Source organism: Xyrauchen texanus, chromosome 17 (assembly GCF_025860055.1).
Source record: "Xyrauchen texanus isolate HMW12.3.18 chromosome 17, RBS_HiC_50CHRs, whole genome shotgun sequence".
Classification (NCBI taxonomy): domain Eukaryota; kingdom Metazoa; phylum Chordata; class Actinopteri; order Cypriniformes; family Catostomidae; genus Xyrauchen; species Xyrauchen texanus.
The window spans coordinates 29710027-29734829 of record NC_068292.1 but is presented as its reverse complement, the minus strand read 5'-3'; the positions used below and the strand labels follow the sequence as shown (position 1 = coordinate 29734829).

Here is a 24803-nt window from a genome sequence, read left to right as displayed (position 1 = left end):
AGTTGCTGGATTCATATATTCAGCACATTTAATTGATCATACATTTAACAGGCAATTTATCCGATTGAAATGCCACCATTATGCTTTGTAGCCATTATGGAGCTTCGTTGCTTTCTAATTTTGAGAGGCTAGCTATTAAATGTTAGCTACTTCCTTATTTATTTGTAGTATATTCAAAATTGTTTACAATAATGTCAAAAGGCAAATACATATGTCCAGCTTGCATTGTTTTCGGAAGGCCACCAGGTGAAAATTGTCCCATGGTGCTTGGGCCCGTCATCGCTGCTTGCATATATATTTATATATATAAAACTGTAATTTTAAATTTTCTGAAGCCCAGCATAGCACATACCTGTATAACTCCTATGGCATCATATAGTCAGGCTAATATGAGGTTCAGTGCTTCCAGTTTTGCGAGGCTACCTAATAAAGGTTTGTTTTATGCTTTGCATTTACTTTGTAGATAAAACTGTAGGTCTACTTTACATTTTCTAGCTTAGAATAGCACATATAACACAGACATCTTATGATCAGTCTTCCTGTATGTGAGCAGCCCAGTTCAATTACTGCAAATGCTTTTCTCAATGCTAAAATTACATAATTACACTCACAGTACTTATGCAAGTCTGCTGGAAATCAACTAATGTGAAGTTAGCTAATGCCGTTGTAATATTTGCTCAAAGATTTTAATTTGCCTGAATTATGTTCTGACTTTATATAAAATAATTATTGGTCTTCTTATAAAGGTCCAACAAGCTGCCAAGCCAGAGCAACCCAGCAATTCCTGTCCACAGTACACTCTGTTCTGTCTGATCCATCTTCTGTAATCCAGTTCTCTGAAGTTTACATCTCCCGTTGTGCCTCTGACGGAAGCTGGCACCAGATCCAGTGTGATGGACCTTCAGAACAAGCGATTGAGTTTTACCATGAGTGGATCCAGATCATCAATGCCGGAAAAGACCTGCCTGTTTCAGACGTTCTTGGAATTCTGCAAGCATATGCAAGAAATACAGCAGCAATGGCATCATTCCGAGCCTTCGCCTCTGAATTATTCAAAGCTGGGCACCATAATGTATTTCCTGCCCTGGCAAAGTTTGAAAAGTTCTCTGATCTTCCAGCGGACATTTTAGGTGGGAATTTTGAGGCCATTTCTGGACCATCGGTTTTCCTGAACCCATTATCTCTATGGAGACTAATCAGAGGAGAAGATTCTTATCCAGGCCTGCTGTCAGACTTCAGTGCTCCTATTGGGAGTTTTCACCTGCGTAAATGCTGGTGTGTTAACCCTCAAGGAGACATCCTAGCAGCCAGTAAGGCACCTGTCGGACAAATCCCCAAATGTGAGTCGTACACAACACCTTTTTTAAAAATGTCATCATAATTTATTTAACCCTCTGATTCATGGTGTCCACAGTTGACAGACGTTTAAAAAACATATTTAATCAATCATGTAACCTGTGATGTTACGTCCAAACCACCATGGATGAATATCTTTGACCCTTACCTTGAATTCTGTATTATACAATTGTATTTTTTTATTTAATAATATAAATTCAACATGACTTACAAAAGTGGTAATGCACCAAGTACCACACAAACATCTGCTATAGTCCTTTATTGCAGTGGATAGATGTGTATTTCATAATTAATTTTTTTAAATATTGGAAATTAGATGATGATTCTTTGGCAGTGGAAAAAAACACACACACATACACACATTTTTGTGATTGAATAAATAATGCATCAGAGGGTTAAATAGTTTTCATAAGAGTTCTGTCTCAATCCTGTGTCTCTTCAGGTCCAGGCCCATGCACTGTGGTTCACAGCCAGGTTTCTCAGTTCCTGAAGCAGGCAGAGGAGCTGATCTCTGCTTCAAACAGCTCACATATCCCTGTGGGTTACTCTTTCCTCCAGGCTAACAGTATTTATCTGACTCCTGAGGAGTTGGAGCAGACACATTCCTCAGAGTTTGCCATCACTCATTCTCTGCTGAGCATCACTGACTCAGCGCTGAGACTAGCTGCTCATTCCAGTAAATTCTTTTATTTTCTGTGTTCTTTTCTGTTTTCACAAGGTTGCTTCCTTCCTATGATCACAGACACCGATATCTTTTGTTTTGGTCTCTAACTAGATCTTGATCAATGGCTTACTATAACATTAGTTTATTAATTTGACTCCAGAAAAGTGTTTTAATTAAAAACAATATAGTGAAAATATTTTCTCTATTTTCAGTGCTTTGTTATTAAATATTTGGGGCTTTGGATGGTGCTTTTTTCATTGCCTGTTTCTTAACTCTGTCTACTCATTATTGATAGTAGTTGTAATGATGGGATAGGATAAATCTGAGATGTTTCTGAATGAACTGATGTGTTGTACCCACACTAAGAATCGAATTTGCTTTAACTTCTCAACAGCCCTACATTTCTTCTGGCAGAGCAGGCTAATGTCCATTGAGAAAGACAGGCAGAGTTTAGTTTTGGGGTACCAGCCCTATATTCCACAATGTGATGCTTATGGTCAGTGGCTGCCCAGCCAGTGTCACCCCAGCACAGGTGAGAACGTACTTTAACTCATTTATAATCAACACCTGGGCGTTTACCCATGGTACTGTACACGAGAGGCGCGTCATAAGCATCTTGCGTTGAAGCATTTTTTCATTTAATTCTTAGTTTAAATTAAATTGATATTTTACAATTTAATGTATTTATTATTTTTAATTGAAAGTTTGTGTGACCATTGCTTTAAGAAATAGGCTGACATAAACATAAGTGCAAATTGTATTTGTAGATCATTTATTCATCAAACTGGGCTCTTTGTTTAAATCAAAGTCTTTTTTCTTTTATTTTTTGCTCTCTGTGATCTCGTAGGACACTGTTGGTGTGTTGATGGGAAGGGCACATACATCATGGACTCTCTGACCTCTCGTTCTACACCCCCTCAGCAGTGTAAGAATAAACTTTTTTCTTGTTTAAGTATCAACTTAACTGTATTGTTAGTCCATGATTTAGCAAGGGCTAATGTTAGTGTCTTTAAAGTTGAAGTATGTAATTTCTGTGCCACTAGCGCTACCAAATGGAATTGCAAAATAACATTTCAAAACAGCTTTACAAAACATAAGCCCCCTATCTGCCACAGAGACAAAGTGCTTACAGAGAAAATGAACCTATGAGTTGCTTACTTATATTTGTCTCTGCATTTTAAGGTTGGATAGGAAAAAGTATTTTAACACAGAAAAGGTTTCATACTTTAGCTTTAAGGTTTGTCTCTACTGTGCAATAGTTTGAGATTGTTGGGTAATTAAAATAGCTAAAATATGTCATTTAATTCAGTATTTTTAATAATTATGTAATAATTTGTAATATTTTGTCTTTCAGGTCAAACTACATGCCAAAGGTTCCAAAGTCACTTCCTGCTCTCTGATTGGACACAAACAAACTCTAATAACACTCACACATACAGCCCATCATGTGATGAGGTGAGGCTTTCTCTTGTGTTTATTTGGTCTGTAGACACATTCTGTTTTAACTAATGGAGGCATGCATTTTAAATATGTCTGTTTATTTATTTGCATGTTTGTAGGATGGTGAGTTTTCATTACATCAGAAGACCAGTACTGGCCATTCGTTAGGATTATGTGTGAATCCAGTAACGGGACAAGTAATCCAACCTGCTATCTTCAGTCCCTCTGGAGATTTGCAATGTAATACATCCCTCTATCCCTCCCATCCATCCCTCTATCCCTCCCATCCATCCATCCATCCATCCTTTTGTGTCTTAGGTCCAGGTTGGTGCACACTACAGAAGACTCTGGCTCTGAAGAGAGAGGTGGGTGTGGGGTATGAGCCTGAATGTGTGCAGGAAGGACATCGGTTCTCTCCCCTGCAGTGTGACCTGTCTGACTGTTGGTGTGTATCTCAAAGTGGAAAGGAGCTGCCAGCCACACGAACCCCTCGCAGCACAGGACAAATTCCATCCTGTGACAGTATGTGAATGTCCTGGAAATTTATAAAAGATGTAAAATATATAAAAAGGTTTAACCCATGAACAAGGCCACCCAGCTTTCTTAAACACTCTTTCCTTTATGTAAGTGCTTATTAAAACTTATTTATGAGGAAAATAATGATACTTAAATATATCAAAAAGCATCAACATATAGTCACATTTATTTTTGTTTTTCTTTAATGCTTTGGCATGTGCTTGGTTGTGCACTGACAGATGTGGCAGAATATTATCTCTCTTTATTTGTGTACAGTTCCTGAGTGTTCCAACCCATTTGGCGAAATATCCCATGGTGCTGTTCTCTGTGGCACTGAGGACATGGCAGGTCAGCAGAGGCAGCGATGTAAACTGTACTGTGACCAAGGTTACATCAATGCCCTTTCTGCCACCAAATTCCTGTGTGATCCCCAAGCAAAAAAATGGCTGAATAATGCTCCACTATCTTATGCCTGTCAAAGTAAGGCCACACATACACATTTTCTCTTTACCTGTTTTACCGTAAACACTCACATGGTATATTAAATGTATTATGTTCATTTTGGTTTTGGTTTTCTATGAACGATTATTGCTCTAATTACTGAGCTATTGGGTATGTGTGTTTGATATATCAGGGCCTCAGGCATTACAGACAGTGCAGGTATCCTTACAACTGCAGCTGTCTCTGGCTGAGGGTCAACAAGGTTGCCGCTCACAGAGCATTGATTTACAGACTGCATTGCTGCAAGACATGAAATCTACAGGCCTTTGCAGCTTGCAGGTAAAATACACTGCAATCTGAAGTTATACTACAGCTCAGGTGCTGTTATACCACTGGCAAAAAAATTGCACAATATAAAAATACACTACAATATTTATGTAATTTGCTCTGATACATCATAGGATAGTTAACAATTACACAAAAAAAAGTGTTATTTAGCCTGCATGTACAATATAGGACATTCTGCTATGTACAGGTGTTATTGGCCTATAGTGCATAATTAAAACAGAAAACAAGTAGATAAGGTCACTTTTCTAACCTGTCTTAATCTTAATCCCATTTCTTGAAATGGCGCATTAACACATGTTTGTTTTTTGGTTTTTTTGCATACTTTTTTGTGTGATAGCTGTCCTCATCTGGCAAGATCGACTCTGTTGTAGTGTGTGATGAGTCGTCTGTGTCTCTTGAGTGTTTAAATGACAAGGAGGTCACTGCACACATCACCTTTAGGGCCCGCCTCTCTGATATGCCAATGAAATCACTCCCTGATCTCCATGACGTTGGTGAGAGCAGCCTTTATAAATTCAGTTCCAGATGCTCTACAGTCATCTAGTGCTCTGAAACTCTTGACTTTATACTTCTAATTGAATTTATACTCTTAACACATCTAATGCACTTCATTGCACGCATGTACAGTATAATTTACATTAAACTGATACATAATAGTTCATGAAAACAAGAATATACACATGAGATTACATCAATTTACAATTTGGTTTGAAGTCAAATTAAAATAAATGTAATATTTTTTCATGGATTCTTCTAACCAATTAGATGGATGTTTTTTTATTTATTTTTTTTAGATAAGGCACTTAGTGAGGAAAGGTTGTTGAATGGTGTGAAGAAATTAATCAGAAATGGATCATACCAGTCCATCTTCATCTCCGACGGTTCTCTTGCTCTCTCCAGTCCTCCCTCATTTAGCTGCTTGGCTGGCTATAAGCAGCTGCCGCAATACGCTGGGTGTGGTAGGTTGGCTTTTATACCCACTGGCCATCTTAATAACAGAATGGTCTATATACCATAAAGGAAGATGGGTTTACTTGTGCTTCATGTTTTTTTTTAGCCGATGCATTTAGTTTACTGGCATGTGCAAAAGTAGAACAGGAGAGAAACCCTTGTGTTTCGACAAAATATGTTTGTCACACATATAACTACCTTTTTTTTTTTTTTTACAAAACTTTCTTATTAATCTCCCCTTGCATATCTCTACTTCTTCCCTTTTTCCATTCCATGTCATCTATACTCAATCACTGTCTCTCTGTATTTTATCAAAATTTTTTATTAATCACCTCTCTCTCTCTCTCTCACTCACTCACTCACTCACTCACTCACTCACTCTCTCACACACACACACACACACACACACACACACACACACACACACACACACACACAGTGTTGTGTCCAGCTGGTTCCTTCTCTAGTGATGGTGTGTGTACTCCGTGTCCTCATGATACATTCCAAGCAGAGGAAGGGCAGATCTTCTGCTCTCCCTGCCCCTTCGGCACCTCCACTGTGGCCCAGGGAGCCTTAAATCCTTCTCACTGTGAGTAAAGACCAAACTAAGCCAGCCCAGCTCAACTGTTTCAAAAAACAAACATTCAGTAAAAGAGAAAACATTTTGGTTCAAATAGATCTAGAATCAACTCAAGAATAGAGGGAGTGGATGCTTTTGGTTTTGAAATAATACATGGAAGCACCGTCAACATTTCAAAGTCTTGTGTGGTTTTGATGGTTTCATAAAAGCTGCCGACATTCACTAGAGTGCATAGCAGTGAATGTGTTATTTTTGAAAAACTGAACTGAACCCATCTTTTTGTCAGGCTTCATATTTGTATTGCAGTCCAACCCTCTCTGTGCTTCCTTAAAGGAATAGTTCACCCAAAAATGTAAATTCTCATCATTTACTCACCCTCATGCTGTTCCAGATGTGTACAGTATGACTTTCTTTCATCTGCTGAAGTATTTTAGATGAATTTCTCCGCTCTTTTGGTCCATACAATGCAAGTTCGTGGCTGCCAAAATATTGATGCTCCAAAAACACATAAAGGTATCACAAAAGTAATTCATTTTACTCCAGTGATTTAATCAGTATCTTCAGAAGTGATATGAATAGGTGTGGATGAGAAAAAAGATCACTTTCACATTCTTCTTCTTGTGTTTTTCGTTATTCACATCATTCATGTATATTGCCCCCTACTGGGCAGAGAGAAGAATTTCAAGCAAATAAGAACTTAAATATTTATCTGTTTCTCACCCACACCTATCATATCACTTCTGAAGATAAGGATTAAAACATTGGAGTCGTATGGATTACTTTAATGATACCTTTGTGTTTTTGGAGCGCCACAATTTTGGCACCCATTCACTTGCATTGTATGGACCTACAGAGCTGAAATATTCTCCTAAAATCTTTGTTTGTGTTCATCAGAAGAAAGAGTCATACACATTTGGGATGGCATGAGGGTGAGTAAATAATGACAGAATTTTAATTTTTGTTTGAACTATCCCTATAAGTCTGTAATTTTCACTCTTTCCTCATTCTACTCCATCTTTATACTAAAGGTCTTACTAAGTGCCAGCAGAGTAATCTGAGTTGTACAGAGAAAGGGGATTTCCTGTTGGCTCAGAAACACCCCCTGTTTGGCAAATGGCTATGTGTCACTCCACAGGGGGAGGAACTTTCCTGGACCTCCTCTGATGGATCAATGACAGTTGAAGAATGTGAAGGTATGTGCTACAAGTTTCAAGTCTGTCAACTCAGAACTGTGCTTAATAAATGCTTAACAGGTAAATTGTTTTCAGTATGATTACTGCCAACTGCCAACCAGACATCAAAGGACAATTCAGTGACCCATGCCTGCATCATCTTAGTCTCTTAGGATGGACTTGACAGACAATAAACTACTACCTACTGTTCATTTTGAATGTACTAATTAAGACTTTTAATCAATATCCGTACAATATAATTGTTCATTACAGTATTAAAAATGCCTTACTGTCATATAAACAAATGTGATCCCTTAAATCTATTTAGTGAATACATGACTTTGTATACATGACTTAAGATTGGCTTATCTACAGTATCTATGTGTGTATACATATACTGTATGTGTGTGTATATATATATATATACTGTGCAAAAATTGTAGGCACTTAAGATGTTTCACAAAAGCATGTGTCTTAATGTTTATTTATATCTTCAGCTTTAGTGTGTCAATAGGAAAAATACATTTTAGACTCACAAACATTACTTTTGCAAATAGAAAAGATTAGAATAAAAGAACAGAGTGCTCTGCAAGTGATGGCATTGCCCCCACAAATCCCCCCCACTGAACATTGAGTCAGTCTGTGATTACAAGAAGAGACAGAAACAATTGAAACAGCCTAAATAGGCCAACAACCAAGAAAAACTTTGTCCAGTTATACCAGGGAGAATTGGGGCTGTTTTAAAGGCAAAGGTGGCCACACCAAATATTGATTTCGCTTTGTTTACTGGACTTGGTATGATTTTCATTGATAAATGAAAACTATTTATGGCGTTATTTTTTAAGACATCCTTACTATGCAACATTTTTCACAAGTGGCTAAATAAAGCCAGAGGGGAACTTAGTCTGGTTTTTCTCTCTGAAAACAAAATATCTTATGGAGTTTTACAATGGAAGTGAATGGGGCTAGTTTTTGGAGGGTTTAAAGGTAGAAATTTTAAGCTTATTGATTTATAAAGAACTTACATTAACTCTTCTGTTAAAACTTGTGTATTATTGGAGTTGTTTAACTTGTCGTTTTTACAGTCGTTTTAGGGTTTATGGCATTATGTTGTGATGGCAAAAAGTTGTAATATTGGATATAATGTAACTTTACACAGAAAAGGTTAGTAAGTGATTGTATCACACTAAAATCATGTTAACACACTTATAATTTGGCCCCATTCACTTCCATTGTATGTCCCTCTGTGTAGCTCAGAACATAGTCCCACAGAAAAGGAGGGAGAAGTCGAATGTTTTGTTATTGTAATCAACATTATGCCACTAATGCTGTCAGTTGAGCTTAACCTGTATTGAACCTGGACTATTCCTTGAAGGCATGACTGTGAAGCGCTACAACAAATAAAAATTGACTTGACTTGAGTATGAACGCACAAACAACACACATAATTTTTTAATTTCTTCAGAATATGTCTGTGTGTGTGTGTGTGTGTGTGTGTGTGTGTGTGTGTGTGTGTGTGTGTGTGTGTGTGTGTGTGTGTGTGTGTGTGTGTGTGTGTGTGTGTGTGTTTGCGTGCACGTGCAGTAATGGAGAAGTTTGCAGTTTTAGCCCCATCATCCCTGCTGCTGAACTCAGAAAATGCTGATGTACTGAACTCTGATTCCTCAACCCTACCAATGGAAACACAGCTTAGGAAATGTTTGCTTGGTGAGTTACACTGTTTCTGCAGCTATTCACCTGTACTTCAATTAGTGTCAATTGTACTGTCACATTCTTCATGGATATAGTAACTTAAAAAGATCACACATGTCTCCCCTGCTCTCTGTTAGACTGTGCCATGGAAGACTTGTGCCAGCATGTGGCCATTTTCACCGATGAAGGGAGAACTCACTGTGACTTGTACAGCACGAGTGTAGAAAATGTTGAATGCAAGTCCGCTGAACAAGTACGACCAAGAAGCATGTATACTTTGCCCCCTTCTGAATTGCATATTGTATGCATTGTATTTGCAAGAGATCCACAGATTATATGAAAACCTCTTGTCAGCTTATCTCAAAATAATAGTTACAATATCTCTACATAAATAGTTTTTCCATATTTCAGTTTGTAGCCTGATAAATTCAGCATTGATTTTGACCACTGTTTTGTGTTATTGTCTGTATGATCACCTTTTTTTTTTTTTTTTTCTTAGAAGTATACATTCTTCATTGAAGTAGTAAAAAATCATATTTAAGTGTTATTTCCATTATCTGGCTCAGCATAATTTTTCTCTTGGTCTTCATTCCCAAAAGTGACGTTATGTGGTTTGTTTGGCATTACAGAGTAAAGGGTTTCTGGGAAATGATGGTGCTGAGACGTTCCAGACTCTCAACTGTGTTCTGAAAATAAGAGGAGGAGATAAACCCAATCTGATAGTACTGAGAAAAAAAGGTAAGACCTTCATCTAAAATCACTAGTTATAACACACTTGTTCTCAGTTCAGATTTTATTTGAGTGACCTTGATTCTTAGTTTATTACACATCACAGTAAAATGTACTTTGAAAATGTATGAGTGGTGATCCACAGTTTGATTCAGAGTTTGAGTCAATCCGAATTTAGAGAAAGTTCTGTCCTAAGGGGACCAAGAGCAAATTACAATAAAAGCCTAAACTATACTGTATAATTAACATGGATTCGTCAATATTTAGATAAGGTCCTCAAATCTGACTGGACAAGCGGCATTCCAAGAGAGCTGATTGTAGTGTAACAGCATTTGGATGCATCTCTGTTTGTATCACTCTACTTGTCTGTTTTGGTCCGTTCCAGATGGGCTCTCAGTATGTGCATTGCTCGCCATCACTTAAAGATTGTTCCTGCTTGGACTTTGTTTTAAACTATTACCATTAGTCAAGCAAAAACAGACAAAATATGTCTAGAATGTAACTAACTCAACATTAACTTCTTGTTTATAGAAATGTTATATAAAGGCAACATCACTAGGGCTGCACCTAACGATTATTATTTTTATCGATTAATCTAACGATGCTTTTTACGATTAGTCGATTAATCTAATGACTAATTTGCCGATATTTAAAAAAAAACTTTTCTTTAATTATTATTACTTGATTAATATAACTATAATTTAACCCAAAATAAATATAAAACAATTTTTTTTTTTTTTTAAACTTTAATTTTATTAAATTATCTTCTTAAACACAAACAAATGTACAAGAAACAAATTGTGCACTGCGGGGCATTATTCTGCAACAAAAATATCCCTGTCTTAACTGGTAATCTACATTTTATAGTCCAACATTAATTTCATTTTGGAGAGATTTTATGTTGGACTGCTAAACTCGAGGTTGCACAATGTTTTGATATTCCTCCTGAAAGTGACTAGAATTTTACATTTAATTTATTTTGTTGTTGAATTGCAAAATTTAGATTACTTTAATTGTATTTATTTTAAGTAAGAGCTTGTTCAATTCGAGTAAAAGGAAAGTGCAATCTACATTTAGCAATCCAACAACAAAATAAACAAATGTGAAACAAATGGAATATCTAAACATTGTGCAACCTCGAGTTTAGCAGTCCAACATAAAATAATTTTACTGTACAATTAGTGCAATTTGAGTAACACTTAAATGTTTTTCTGACAGGAATATCTAAAACTTGTGCATTCTTTATAAACTCTCAGTAATACACACACCCAACTTAACACATACACACAATCTCTCTCCCCCTCCTTCATTCCCTCCCCTCCCTCCACATTCCAACTCTCCTCTCTCCTTAGAGTAAAATTATTGCAATTCGAGCAACAGTTAACATTTTTCTAACAGGAATATCTAAAACTATTGCAATCTGAATTAAATCTCAGTGGGGCAAGGAATACAATTGAAACGATTTACAGACTATAACAGTTATGCCATTTTCTCACTCATACATGGCCGTTAAGTAAACAGAAAATATAAAACGGCCAAATAACAAAATTAGATGACGCATGGTGTAAAGTTACGTTAGCAGCGGTGCAGAAATTACTTTTAACATGGGGGCGATGAGGAAACATTTTGAAAATCTATTTTAAGTGACTACTACTAACAGAAACACGTGTTGGAATAATAATATGTCATTTTTGGGTGGGGACAAAAAGTCAAACGGACTTAAGGTGCTGCCGTCTTGACAAGCGCTCTGGGATGCTTTCGCTTCAAGTGTTCGTTCATGGCTGTGGTCCTGCTGTGATAAGCCGTTTCCAATTTGCATAGCTTATACCGCACCATATTGTTGGGTCTCTGGCTAAAATACTCCCATGCTTTAGATGACCGTGAGCAAGTTTTTTTAGCTGCAGCTTGTTCTTCGGGGAATCCATGCTTAAACCGGGTGCTGCCATTTTAATTTTACCATTGTGACGCACTGGCGCATGTTATGCAAATCGACATATTTCTGTAATCGATGACGTCGATGAATCGTCCCAGCCCTAAACATCACACTCGCAATGGTTTGTGATTACCTGTGGCCTTGTGATATTCAGTACAGCAGATCTGTTACTTGTCTAATATTGTGTAAATACCATAATAAACTAAACTGTAATCCCAAAGATTACATTGTGGTTAGTGTGTGATGAGTTTAAAATGTCGTTTTTTTGTACTGCAGACATAACAGTAAGAAAAATTGCAGTTAAATCATTCCCCAGACTTGTTCTGTTAAGAGATAAATTAAACGACTTCAGAAATTGAGGGAGATTTAACTTGTCTGAAGCTCCCAGTTTCCAGTTGTTTTTGGCGACCCAAAAGCATTTAGATGTATTTGTGCTTCTTGGCCAAGTCGTAAAGAGTATCTGTTCCTCTTTTCCTTTCTCTTTCTTGTTTTCTCTCCACCCAAAAGGTCATGAATTCAGCACAGCGGGCCAGAAGAGTTTCGAGAGGCTGAGTTTCCGTAAGGCTAGTTCTGGAGTGTATCGGACACTTGTGTTTGATGCACGTAAAACCAATCTGGCTGATGTCCATCGCTTCTGTGTTAACACCTGCAGCAGTGAAGTCTGCTGTGATGGATTCATCCTTAACCAGAATGTCCTCAGTGGTGGTCAGAATTGCTCACACTCCTTACATGCAGATGTAGCTCCTTTCTATGGTTCAAAAATGCTGAAAGCTAAAACCACTGATGTCAAATTAGTGGCACCTGACATACAGTTGCAGGAGGATGTATGTAAACCCTTGGATTTTCTTGGATTGCTGCATACTGTTTTAAAATGGAATCTGATCTTCTATTAGTCACAACAATAGGCAACACAATTTATTTCTATGAGATGCTCTGACAGGAGTATAAGTCCTCCCAAGGATATTACTGAACAAAGTTCAGTTGTGGGTCAGATTAAATTATGAACAATTGATGCAGAAATAGGATACTTATACCTTTCCTGCAACTGTAACTCTTATAACATCCTCTGGTCCATTCTCTTTTTTCGCAATAATTTCACTGTATATTAATCATTAGAAAAGCTGTTATTCAGGTATATTGTTAAGAAAGAGTAAGGAAGTACATCTGTGTATTATGCTATTTTTATGTGTTATTGAGTGTTTGTGTCCTGTGTTGCAGGTTCTATAATGTGTGGGCTTCTGAGCTCTCCTTCAGTGCTACAGTGTAGTGAGAAAGACTGGGATGTGAGCGGCATTGCCTCGTCCAATCGAATCTGTGGGGCTGGCGTCCAGTACAACAAACAGCAAAAACGTTTCACTTTCAACTTTGGAGAACAGAATTTCACCATCAGTATGTCCAAATACCAAACGTGTTTAATTGTTGTTTAAAGCTTGCACAACTTTGTTTAATTGTTGCATAAAGTTTATTAACTCTGTGTGTTTTTGATGATTTTAACTTAATTGCATCATCCTGATCTTATTTCCCTCTTGGTAAAAATGTGAAAACACTATTGTTGTAAATTACATTTACATTGTTCATAATGTATGATTTATAATGTCTTGCAGAACCCCCACTGATTGAGAATCTTTGGGGTTTTATATAATTTTTAATTAATACATATAAACAGTATAAATATTGTTTTATTTTATTTTTTGAACATACATTATATTATAATTATTACATGTACTGTATATTATTATTGTATATACAGTGTGGGTGTATGTATGTGTTTGTGTGTGTGTGTGTGTGTTTATATATATATATTTATATTTATATTTTAATTATACACTGGCGGCCAAATGTTTGGAAAAATGTACAGATTTTAATCTTATGGAAAATAATTGGTACTTTTATTCACCAAAGTGGCATTCAACTGATCACAATGTATAGTCGGGACATTAATAACATGAAACATTACTTAAACTACTTCAAAGTGTTCTTGTCAAAAATCCTCCACATGCAGCAATGACAGCTTTGCAGATCCTTGACATTTTAGCTGTCAGTTTGTCCAGATACTCAGGTGTCATTTCACCCCATGCTTCCTGTAGCACTTGCTATAGATGTGGCTGTGTTTTCGGGCTCTTCTTCCGCACCGTAAGCCACATCTATAGCAAGTGCTACAGGATACAGTCTTGCTGATCCCACAAAATCTCAATGGGTTTAAGATCCATAACACTCTCTTCCAATTATCTGTTGTCCAATGTCTGTTTCTTTGCCCACTCTAACATTTTCAATTCATCCCATAAGGCCTGCACCCCTGAGTCTTCTCTTTACTTTTGCACATGAAACTGGTGTTTAGCGGGTATAATTCAATGAAGCTGTCAGCTGAGGACATTTGAGGCATCTATTTCTCAAACTAGAGACTTTGATGTACTTATCCTCTTGTTTAGTTATACAGTAAGTCTGGCTTTCCACATCTGTTTCTGTGCTTGTTTGATCCAGTTGTCCTTTGTCTTTGAAGACTGTAGTGTACACCTTTGTATGAAATCTTCACTTTTTTGGCAATTTCAAGCATTATATATCCTTCATTGCTCAAAACAATGATTGACTGAGTTTCTAGAGAAAGCAGTTTCTTTTTTTTGCCATTTTGTTTTCCTAATATTGACCTTAAGACATGCCAGTCTATTGCATACTGTGGCAACTCAAAAACAAACACAAAGACAATGTAAGCTTTATGTAACAAACCAAATAGCTTTCAACTGTGTTTGATATAATGGCAAGGGATTTTCTAGAACCAGATTAGCAATTTAGCATGATTACTCAAGGACAAAGTGTTGAAGTGATGGCTGCTGGAAATGGGGCCTGTCTAGATATGATAAAAAAATTACTTTTTTCAAATAGTGATGGTGCTGTTTTTTTACATCAGTAATGTCCCAACTATAATTTGTTATCAGTTGAATGCTACTTTGGTGAATTAAAGTCCCAGATTCCTTCCGAAACAGCTAAATCTATAAATTATTCCAAACTTTTGGCCGCCTGTGTGTTTATGTATATATATATAATATTGTTATTATAGAATATCTAATTTATTTTGGTTTTGTTTAATGATTTATTCACAATTATTTTTCATATCTATGAAGTTTTATGATTTCATTGGATGGATATTATAATGAAAATTAGCATTTTTTTGCAGCTGATGAAGCTTTACCAGCATCCAGTAAAAACAAAACGGGTTACCAGGAAACACTCATCAGCTTCCAACGTGTCTACCTCTGGAAAGGTACAAACATTGTCAGCACACACCAGCCCTCATTTAACACAACTGGATTTCCTCCTCAAATTATATCACACAGCAATCATTACGTAAAGATATAATCTATTAATAATTCATATTTAACTTATAGTTGTTTGACAGTGCAAGAAAATTATCTCCTGATACAAAATCTAAATCAAATTATATAATTATAACAATGCCTTTCACAAAACCCTTTTTTAATGAACAAAGAAAGAAATCGTGATGAATTGTATTCTATCTTGCATTCATGTGAGTGATGTACGTAAGTCAGCCTAAGGGGTTGTTCACAAAAGATGCATTATTTTGTTTGTCTGCACAATATTTTGTTGTTTATGAGTTAAGAGTACTTTTAAAAGCATTCTGTTCCATTTTGCTGCAGTGTGTCTAGCTATTGCACATAAGAGCACAATCTTGGAGAATGGCCCCTTATAGTTACAATTTATATCCTTAGAGTCTGATATGAGCACACGTCCAAAAATTCCCTCCTTTTGCAGTGGATCAGCTTTACTGGAGGATTCCCGAATTCCTCTTTCTGGTAAGAATGAGTCTGATGTATCAACACCAACTTAAGTTTTAAATTGTGTTCATATTTACCACAGCTTTTTTTTGTCGTCTTGTGTTTGAAAGTAGCCTCATAATCAAAGCTTTGACTGCCTCTGGATACTGCCGTGTTATTTTGTTTTAATAAACTTCTACTAAATTGTCCCCTTAGACTCAGTCAAGGAGGCTTTCAGTGTTCTTGAGATTGACAATGTAAATGTTGACTCAGAGAGGAATCTTCCCAGCCAGCTGTACTGGATCTTTAAACACCAGTACACCATCCAACAGGCTCAGCTATGGTGTCTGAAACGTAAGATGCAAAATTGAGAAGACAAACGGAGCCATTTGTTCACACCATGACAGCTTAAAGTGACTTAATGCTACTATAATGATTTAGCTTCTGATGTGTCTATATGCATGCTTGGTGTTTCAGGTTGCGAGGAAGAAGACCTGTGTTACGTGTCTGATATTCGTGATGAAGGCCCTCTGCATTTTGTGTGTGTGTTGTATCCTGACACACGAGTCTGTGGGGCATATGACAAACCTCTCAGGCAGGCCTGCAGTCTAGTGTTGGGACAGAGTCCTCAAACTGCATACCAGAAAAAAGGTTAGTCATCCACACACATACATTGAAAATTGCTTGAAGAGGTTTACAAGTTTCCAAATGTGCTTAAGAATTTAGTGACTAGATTTTGTTTCATGTCACAAGCATACAATTTGAATGTACCGACATAAATTGAATGCACCAATATACTTTGAAATGTGTCTTAAATAATAATTCTGCATTTTTTGCAAACAATTACAGTTTTATATTTTCCTATTTCTCAGTATAGGCTCTCTATTTATAAAGATTTTCTCTGTGATGGGATGGATGTTTTTTGCATTAACTTACACAAGATTCATGATTCATTGTGGTCTGCTGAAACTCTGATGTCAGACTCTTCTGTCATTACGATTTAGTCTTTCGGCCTTCACTAGCTCAGTTGAAATGCTTCTGCAGTATGCCAGATAATTTAAATATACATTACATTTAAATATACACATATTCTGTGTAGTATCTCAATGTATATGGGCATTAAAAGTGCAAACATATTTGGTTTAAAAGTAAATTAGCACAATTTGCTGCTTAAAGTAGTTGTAGATGGAGTATAGCACATCGCACCGCAGGTAAACTACTTCGTCAACAACTACTACAACTGCCCATATTTGTAAATACTGTTTAGTGTTTGCTTTATGAAGCTCTTTTTTGCACTGCTCTTCAGAAATGACCAACTAATATACCTAGTGAGACTGAAATTGCATTTATACTTATAGATCACCCAAAAATTACTATTCTCTCATCATTTACTAACCCTCAATGCCATCCCAGAAGTGTATGACTTTGTCATCTGCTGAACACAAACAAAGATTTTTAGAAGAATATTTCAGCTCTACAATGTAAGTGAATGGGATCCAAAATGTTGAAGCTCCAAAATCTACATAAGGGCAACATAAAAGTAATCCAGACGACTCCAATGGTTAAATTAATATCTTCTGAAGCCATATGCAAGGTATGGCTAAGAAACGGATCGATATTTAAGTCCTTTTTTAAAAAATTTTTTTTTTTTTTTTTACAATAAAGTCTCCATCTTGCTCAATTAATTTTCACTTTTGGTGATTCACATTCTTCATGGATATCGCCTACTACTGGGCAGGGAGAATAATTTATGATAAAAAAAAGACTTAAAAATGTTTCTGTTTCTCACCCATACCTATCATATAGTTTCTGAAGACATGGATTTAACCACTGGAGTCATATGAATTACTTTAATGCTCCCTTTATGTGGATTTTGAAGCTTAAAAATGTTGGCACCCATTCACTTGCTTTGTGAGGACCTACAGAGCTGAGATATTCGTCTAAAAATCTTAATTTGTGTTCTGCAGAAGAAAGAAAGTCATACACATCTGGGGTGCCAGGAGGGTGAGTAAATAATGAGAGAATTTTAATTTTTGGGTGAACTATCCCTTTTAAGCACTACAAGTCGTTTCAGACTGTTTTCCCAGAGGTTTTTTGTTTTTTAAAGTTAATTGTAGTTGTATGTACCGATACAGTGCTTGTACCTTCACTTGTTTTAGGACTTTTGAAGGTAGCTTTAACTGCTCTATACAACTGCAAACTTGAGTTAGATGCATTATCTAAATTTCTCTCAGTGTCTCTCCTCTGCCTCAATGCCTTGGTAACATATATATTTATCATTACACATTTTTTGAGCTAGAGCTAACAGGAATTGGGTTTGAGTGGCAACACCACCTCACCCATCATGTGGCGTGCAGACAGCAGTGACTCCTGAACTGACTGACCTGTAGAATCAACAAACTTATATATATATATATATATATATATATATATATATATTGCTCTTCATGTAAGGCTGGTTTATACTTACAAAAAACGTCTGTGTAACATGTACGCAGTGAAGTTCTGTCATTTGATGTCTGCTGCTGCTGCTATTGCCAACAAGAGAAAGTGTAAATCATTCTTAAGTGTGAAATCTACAGGATTTTCTAGTACTAGAATTGTGCAAAAGTGAATTCTGAGAGTAGAGTTCTTATTTTTGTTTAATAAGCCTAATGCAAAGTTGTATCACTTCAGGTTAATGGAATTTAAGGTCCTCTATTTTGGCTGTGGTCGATACACTTCAAACAAAATTAAAATAAATAAAACATAATTTGACTATGTATTTTTGACTTGTTTTGCAATAAAATTATTGACATTTTCTTAAAACATTATACATTTACTTTAGAAGCAAAATTTCACAAGATTTTATGTCTTGTTTTCTGAGAAATCTAACAAAATGTAGTAATGTTTATGCTTATAACAAGAAGAAAAAAAATGTGCTTATGGGGTAAGAAATTAATTTGATTCAAAGGGAAAACATGTTTATTTTTCTTACTCTATTGGCAAATACTTTTTTTATAAATAAACCACACCAAATTTAGTTATATTTTTCTGAAAACAAGACATAATATTTTATGCCATTCTGCTTAAGTAATTTTATAATTTTTTTAATTCATATTTTAACATTATTCCAGGAAAATAGGACAAGAAATGCAATAAGAAAAATATTTTTTAAATGTTAACTTGACGTTTGAGAAGTAATATTGCACTGAGTTGGAGTAGTCATTTCTGACTTATTCAGTCATTGTGAGGTTTTTTCCAACAGAGTTTGGCATAATTTCACCATCTGCTCTACTCGTTTCTCTACCATCTTCACCATTTCCCATTTGTAATGTTCATATAGGTGTCCGAATTAGTAGTCTGGGAATCCTAGGAAAATTCCCTTGAATGAAATGAGAATGACAGGGAGCCTTCGTTTATACATAGTTTGCCTGCAGTTTAGATTTTCTTTTAAGTTGGTGAAGAGAAGAAATGGAAAAGAACTGTTACATAAGTCTTGGTTAAGTGAGTGAGTGGCAACACTGTAAAGTGGTTATTCTAGATGTCTTTCGAAACTGCTGTACAGCTCCAGGATTTATTCTAACCTGAGGGGGCTGAAGGACTCACTCTCAGATTACTTAAGTCATTCATTCCTCTGGCAGAGACTCTGTCCACTTTTTAGTTCCTCAGCATTTTAAAGCTCAACCCTGATTTCCCTATAAAAACTCATGGACTATTTAGGAAATTTTACTCTGATTTAGTTTAAATGTGATTTGGTTTAGTGTTTTGGGTGGTTTCTCTATGGCAATTAAAACATGTTAATGAAATAACTTTTATATAAATATCTACAAGGCAATAAATTACTATCCAACTACAAAAAAACGTTAATGTTTTGGATTTAAATGTATCATTAAAATACCAAATCATAAATATTTTAGATGGATAGTCCTATGTTCTAGGCACAAAAATACAGCTATTTTAGTCAAAATAGAGGATCACAGAGGGGATTGTGTCTTTCATGGCTTATAAAGTAATCCACTGCAAAAAAAAGAAGTGATTATAAACTCTTAACATGTGGTCCATCTGCTGTAGACACTGTATGGTGGAAAATAGTGCTACCTAGTTGGACATCTGCCATTAGGGAGTTCTCTTGGTGCTATATATGAGAGTTTCCTTTCTTTCTTTCATTTTTACCTTTGAGGAAATATTTCCCATCTTTGTATATGCCTGTGTTAGCATACAGTTTGATTTTGCCAAAGAAATATGTCTTGAAAGTATCCATCTGTCACAAAAGTCAGGTGATAAACTAATCACAGCATATTTTTTTCAAGTGATATGCCTCTTTTTTTGGCTCAAATGTTCACACATAAAGAAATGTCTTAAACATGAAGAGAACAGTGCTCTGTTTGTCTTCGAGGAACTAACAAAATCACTTAGAACTATTCATTGTTATAATGTGTTCATAACTTTGTTTTTTCTTGGGCAGTTTCTTTGACAGGCAGTGTGAAGAGCTTCTATAGTCGTATTCCATTTAAAAAAATGGTCTCCTACTCTGTACGCAGTAGAGTCAGTTTGTCCAGCAAATCCATCACAGAAGGGTGAGGGCAAAGGCAACAAAAAATGGTCTCTGTCTCAGTTTATTTGTTTCCCTCATCCAAAATTGTGTTTGAATCACTTGAGCAGGTTCTTTGAATGTGAGAGACGATGTGATGAAGACCCATGCTGTCGTGGCATAGGATATGTCCGAGATTCAGGCGTACCTGGTATGAGACCGACTTTACACCCAGGCAAAGAGGCAGTATTTACATAAAAAAAATAAAATAAACTTTACACTTTCTTGCTCAAGGAAGGCATGTGATCTATTCATAATTAATAAACATAATCCCAGGAATGGAAGTGCCTAAAAGCTTTTTATGTTTTGTCTTTGTACAGGTTCAGATGTATTGTGTCTGACTTTGAATAGCCTGGGTATCCAGACATGTGGTGAGAATGACAGCACTAACTGGAGGACACAGGACTGCTCACCATCTAAAGTGCATACTGAAGTTTACCCATTCGGCTGGTATGAAAAGCCAGGTAATATACTGGTGCATGAGCTCTGAATTCCTGGTTTATGTGTGTGCATATATAGTGCATTTTCGAACACAGAGACTGAAACTCTCATTTGAGAATTTCTTGAATGTGAATTGTTGGGGTGATTGCCTTGCGACAATCATGGATCCATTTATGAAGAATTTTAATGAATCCGGTTTGCTTCTGTCTCTGTAGTGAACCAATGGACAACATCTCCCAGTGTTTGTCCACGATTCAGTCTCCGCTCTCCCTCAAAGAAGAGTAAGCGACTCTTAAACCTGTTTAAACATGTTCAATTACTGCACAAGAGATTGTGCATAGCTTTACACGTATAGTTTATCATAAAACAATGTTAATTAATTCTAGAAGAGTAATTAAAATCAAAGATAGGATTTATAAACCGATATAGAATATCAGATGAAAGATTATTAGTGTGTAATCTTTATAATCAGTTTTCACAGTAAGATTAAAAAAAATAAAAAGCTGCATGCATACACTATGGCATGGGTCAATTCTTTGTTGATCTCATATTGTTTGTAATTAAACAGCTGACATGAAGAACTGGAAACAGTTAGATGCCTCCACTGTCCAGGTGGATTCCTCTGTGGCTTCTTTTGACATTGTCCACATAAGCAGAGACATAGCAGAGGATCAGGACAAAGTCAGAGAGTGGTGTCTTTCTGGTAATAACTCATTCTATGTCTGTATCTCTCTTCTTACAATTTTAAGGAACTGACCATTTTTTTTTATTTTCACTGGAAGCTGATATGATAGGGCCACATGTTACATGCCAAACACGTGACAATTAAAAAGTTTATATTTGAAAATAATATAATAGAATGATTACTTTGATAATTTTACAAAATGGTATTTATTTCACAGATTACACATTTTTACAATACAATAGCTCAGGGGTGTGAAAAGTACCTGAAAATGATACTTAAGTGAAAGTATGGATACTGAGTGAAAATTTAACTCAATGAAAAGTCCAAGTATCTAGCCAGAAACATATATTTGAGTGAAAGTTAGAAGTACCACATTAAATTGTACTTAAGTTTTAAAAAGTAAAAGTAACATAGCAAGAATGAAAACAGATTTGATGGCAAATTTTCAAAACTTTCCTTGGTGGGAGTGGGAGACAAAGGAGACATTTCATCTTGTATGAATCCTTACTAACTCCACTTAAAGAAAATATTTCTCTAAGGTAGGACCTAGGGCTGGGTATTGATATAGATTTCCCGATTCGATTCTGATTCACAAGCTCTCGATTCCATTTCGATTTGATATCAATTCATATGGGTATATTTCAGTTATAATGTCCCTTTTGCTAACATGTGAAATAAATAATCTCTCAGATAATGCTGTGAATTATACAGTGGACCTTATAACTAGGTACAATACGAAAATATATATTTTTTCTAATGATATTTTATTAGTTTTTCATTATTTGTCACATTTTAGCTTTATAAAACTGAACAAATCAATGTTTTAATCAATAAATATGATACTATATTGCATATATTATATTTTGTTACATGTTTGTTTACTTGCATAATTTGTAGTATTCACAGGTATTTACAGTGAGTTTTTGAACACGTGCTAAAACCGGTACTGTCTCTGGCATTTCTGTGAACAGAGTCTGTAAATGAGCACAAGTTAGAGACATGAAAGGCTTTATCTAATCTGTGCTATGCCAAATTATGTTTATTTTTGGTTGTTTTTGATCAACAACTGACTATAAAGAACAGAAAGATTATTAAAAGAGACATTATTCTTTGACAAATATATTGCGTGGATTTCGTCTTTGGACACGCATTACATGGAACAAATTTTTCTCGCAACATGCAGAGAAAGGATCTCGCAGCTGAATACTCCACACCATTACAATACACAATTAATTCACTGGTGATAGAAATTTAAACATTTACCAGCCAGTTGCCTATATATATATATATATATATATATATATATATATATATATATATATATATATATATATATATATATGTTTAATCATATAGTGTGAAATTTGGTTGCAAATGTGAGTGATTTCCTCTCATTGTAGTGGAGGGATGCACATAGTAAATGATTAATCCATGATATTTTACAATCGATATCAAATCAACAAAATAAAAATAAACTAAATTAATAAATTAATTGATGAGACGTGATGCCGATTCTCAGTGACATATGACCACATTGTGGCCAATTACTTTGTATGTTAAAACAGATCTAATTGGCGGACTAAATTACATTGAACTTAAACTGGGCATCAGTGCAATTCGATTGGTTTGTTAGTATTAAGGTAATACAATTATCTACAAAAATGTAACAAGTACTTTTCAAGTCTAAATAAAATCATAAGAAGTAAAAAAAAAAGTACTATGTTTTCTTTGAAAATTTTATGAAGTACAAGTATTCAGTTTAAATTGCACTCAAAGTACAAATCCCCCAAAATAATACTTAAGTATAGTAATGAATTATAATTACTCAAGTACTTTACACTGCTGCAATAGCTTTATTACTACCTGCATAGCAATTTAGTCATTTAGCCTACAGTATATTACAATATGTATTTTTGTGTAGGTGCAGATGTATATAGTTACTGGTTATCGATGTGTGTTCTTATAACTCGTGCCTCTTACAGCCTGTGAGGAGAGTGAGTCCTGTTCAGCAGTGTCCATTGATAACAGAGAGTCCGCCATGAGATGTGTAATGTATCCAGACACACACACCTGCATTCCTACAACCAGCGGCCAGCACTGCTTGCTAATCATCAAAGAGCCGGCTCAATCAGTGTACATAAGGACAGGTGAGCATTTCAAACTCCCACTGCACCAAGAATTATTTTCTGTTTACTAAGTGTCTCAAGCAGGGCAATGTTTCTGATCTCTTTTTACCACAACAACAGATGATCTTTCTTTAACTTAAACTTAACAGCTACTTGCAACAGGACTTTCTAAATTAGCACAGTCCAGATGGGCTTGTTTCCATTGAGTTTAGAAACGGACAATTATTATTAAAGAGAGAGCGTCTTTTGTTTTTATTTAAGGCCCACAGTGTATTATTTGTAATTAACGTTCTTACCCTTTAAGGACAAGAACAAATTTTAAATGCATGTCAGAATTCAGCTGAAGTTGTCATAACATTAACCTATGGCCACAATTGTTGTGTTTTAGGTTTAAAGACACATCTGACATCCATTTCCATCCCTGAACATGGAATACTCCTTGGAGAGAGTGAAATGAAATCGATAACTAGCTCTGATAGCAAGCGTGTGACCTACTACCTAGGTGTCCCATATGCTCGTCCACCAATTGGAGAGCTGCGTTTTAGCCCTCCACAGCCAGCTAACTGGACTGGTACCTGGAATGCCACATTTTCCCGGTGTGTATATGCCTGTGTTGACTGGATGCTTGTGAGGATATAAAGTTTGTGTTATTAAACAATGCCAGTCCCATATTTTTTTGTTACTTTACTGCAGATATAATAAGGTCACTTTTTTGAAGACTAATCAGTAAGAGTTCTGATTTATTTAATCAAAACATTTTCAGATTCAGTTGTCTTCTGCCTGGTGACACCACAGAGTCCAGCTCTAGTGAAGATTGTCTCTATCTCAATGTATTTGTTCCTAGTAGTGTGGTAAGACCTCATTAAATATCAGAGAGCTCAAACATTTACAACCCCAATTCTGGAAACAAGTTGGGACAGTATGAAAAATGCTAATAAAATAAAAAAGGAGTGATTTGTAAATTTTATTCACCCTTTGTTATAGTGAAACATTATATGATTTTTACCTTGTGAATTTCATAGTTTTTTTTAAGTTTTTTTTTTTTTTAAGTACGGTAATTTCAAATCAGATGATTGCAATACACTCCAAAAAAGTCTAGACAGGGACAATTTAAGATAATAACAATTTGACAAGTTAAAATAACAAGGCAATGTGAAACAGGAGATGGTAAATGGGTGAGGCAATAGTTTATAAGGAGCCTCCAAAAGCAGCCTAGTCCTTCAAGAGCAAGGATTATTCGAGATTTGTCAATTTGCCAACAGATGCTTCAGCAAATATCCCAGCACTTTGAAAACAATGTTCCCCAAAGACAATTTGGAAGGATTTTGGCCATGTCACCCTCTATATTGCACAATATAGATAAAAGATTCAAGGAATCTGGTCAAA

General features: G+C 35.7%; 1 protein-coding gene across 1 annotated transcript in view; it reads left to right on the top strand.

The window, feature by feature from the left end:
- Positions 1-24803, top strand: part of tg (thyroglobulin) — a 46198-nt gene that overhangs the window by 5492 nt on the left and 15903 nt on the right. The window contains exons 10-39 of the mRNA XM_052147180.1: positions 747-1340; positions 1799-2032; positions 2415-2552; positions 2868-2945; positions 3375-3475; positions 3580-3700; positions 3779-3982; positions 4253-4456; positions 4611-4756; positions 5103-5259; positions 5560-5724; positions 6156-6305; positions 7325-7489; positions 9053-9175; positions 9298-9413; positions 9790-9898; positions 12330-12527; positions 13041-13211; positions 14995-15081; positions 15548-15631; positions 15809-15946; positions 16070-16243; positions 20040-20151; positions 20237-20316; positions 20486-20629; positions 20822-20887; positions 21175-21309; positions 23274-23438; positions 23806-24013; positions 24181-24268. Of these exons, the coding sequence (XP_052003140.1) occupies positions 747-1340; positions 1799-2032; positions 2415-2552; positions 2868-2945; positions 3375-3475; positions 3580-3700; positions 3779-3982; positions 4253-4456; positions 4611-4756; positions 5103-5259; positions 5560-5724; positions 6156-6305; positions 7325-7489; positions 9053-9175; positions 9298-9413; positions 9790-9898; positions 12330-12527; positions 13041-13211; positions 14995-15081; positions 15548-15631; positions 15809-15946; positions 16070-16243; positions 20040-20151; positions 20237-20316; positions 20486-20629; positions 20822-20887; positions 21175-21309; positions 23274-23438; positions 23806-24013; positions 24181-24268 (4655 nt within the window). The remainder of the gene's footprint in view (positions 1-746; positions 1341-1798; positions 2033-2414; positions 2553-2867; positions 2946-3374; positions 3476-3579; positions 3701-3778; positions 3983-4252; positions 4457-4610; positions 4757-5102; positions 5260-5559; positions 5725-6155; positions 6306-7324; positions 7490-9052; positions 9176-9297; positions 9414-9789; positions 9899-12329; positions 12528-13040; positions 13212-14994; positions 15082-15547; positions 15632-15808; positions 15947-16069; positions 16244-20039; positions 20152-20236; positions 20317-20485; positions 20630-20821; positions 20888-21174; positions 21310-23273; positions 23439-23805; positions 24014-24180; positions 24269-24803) is intronic.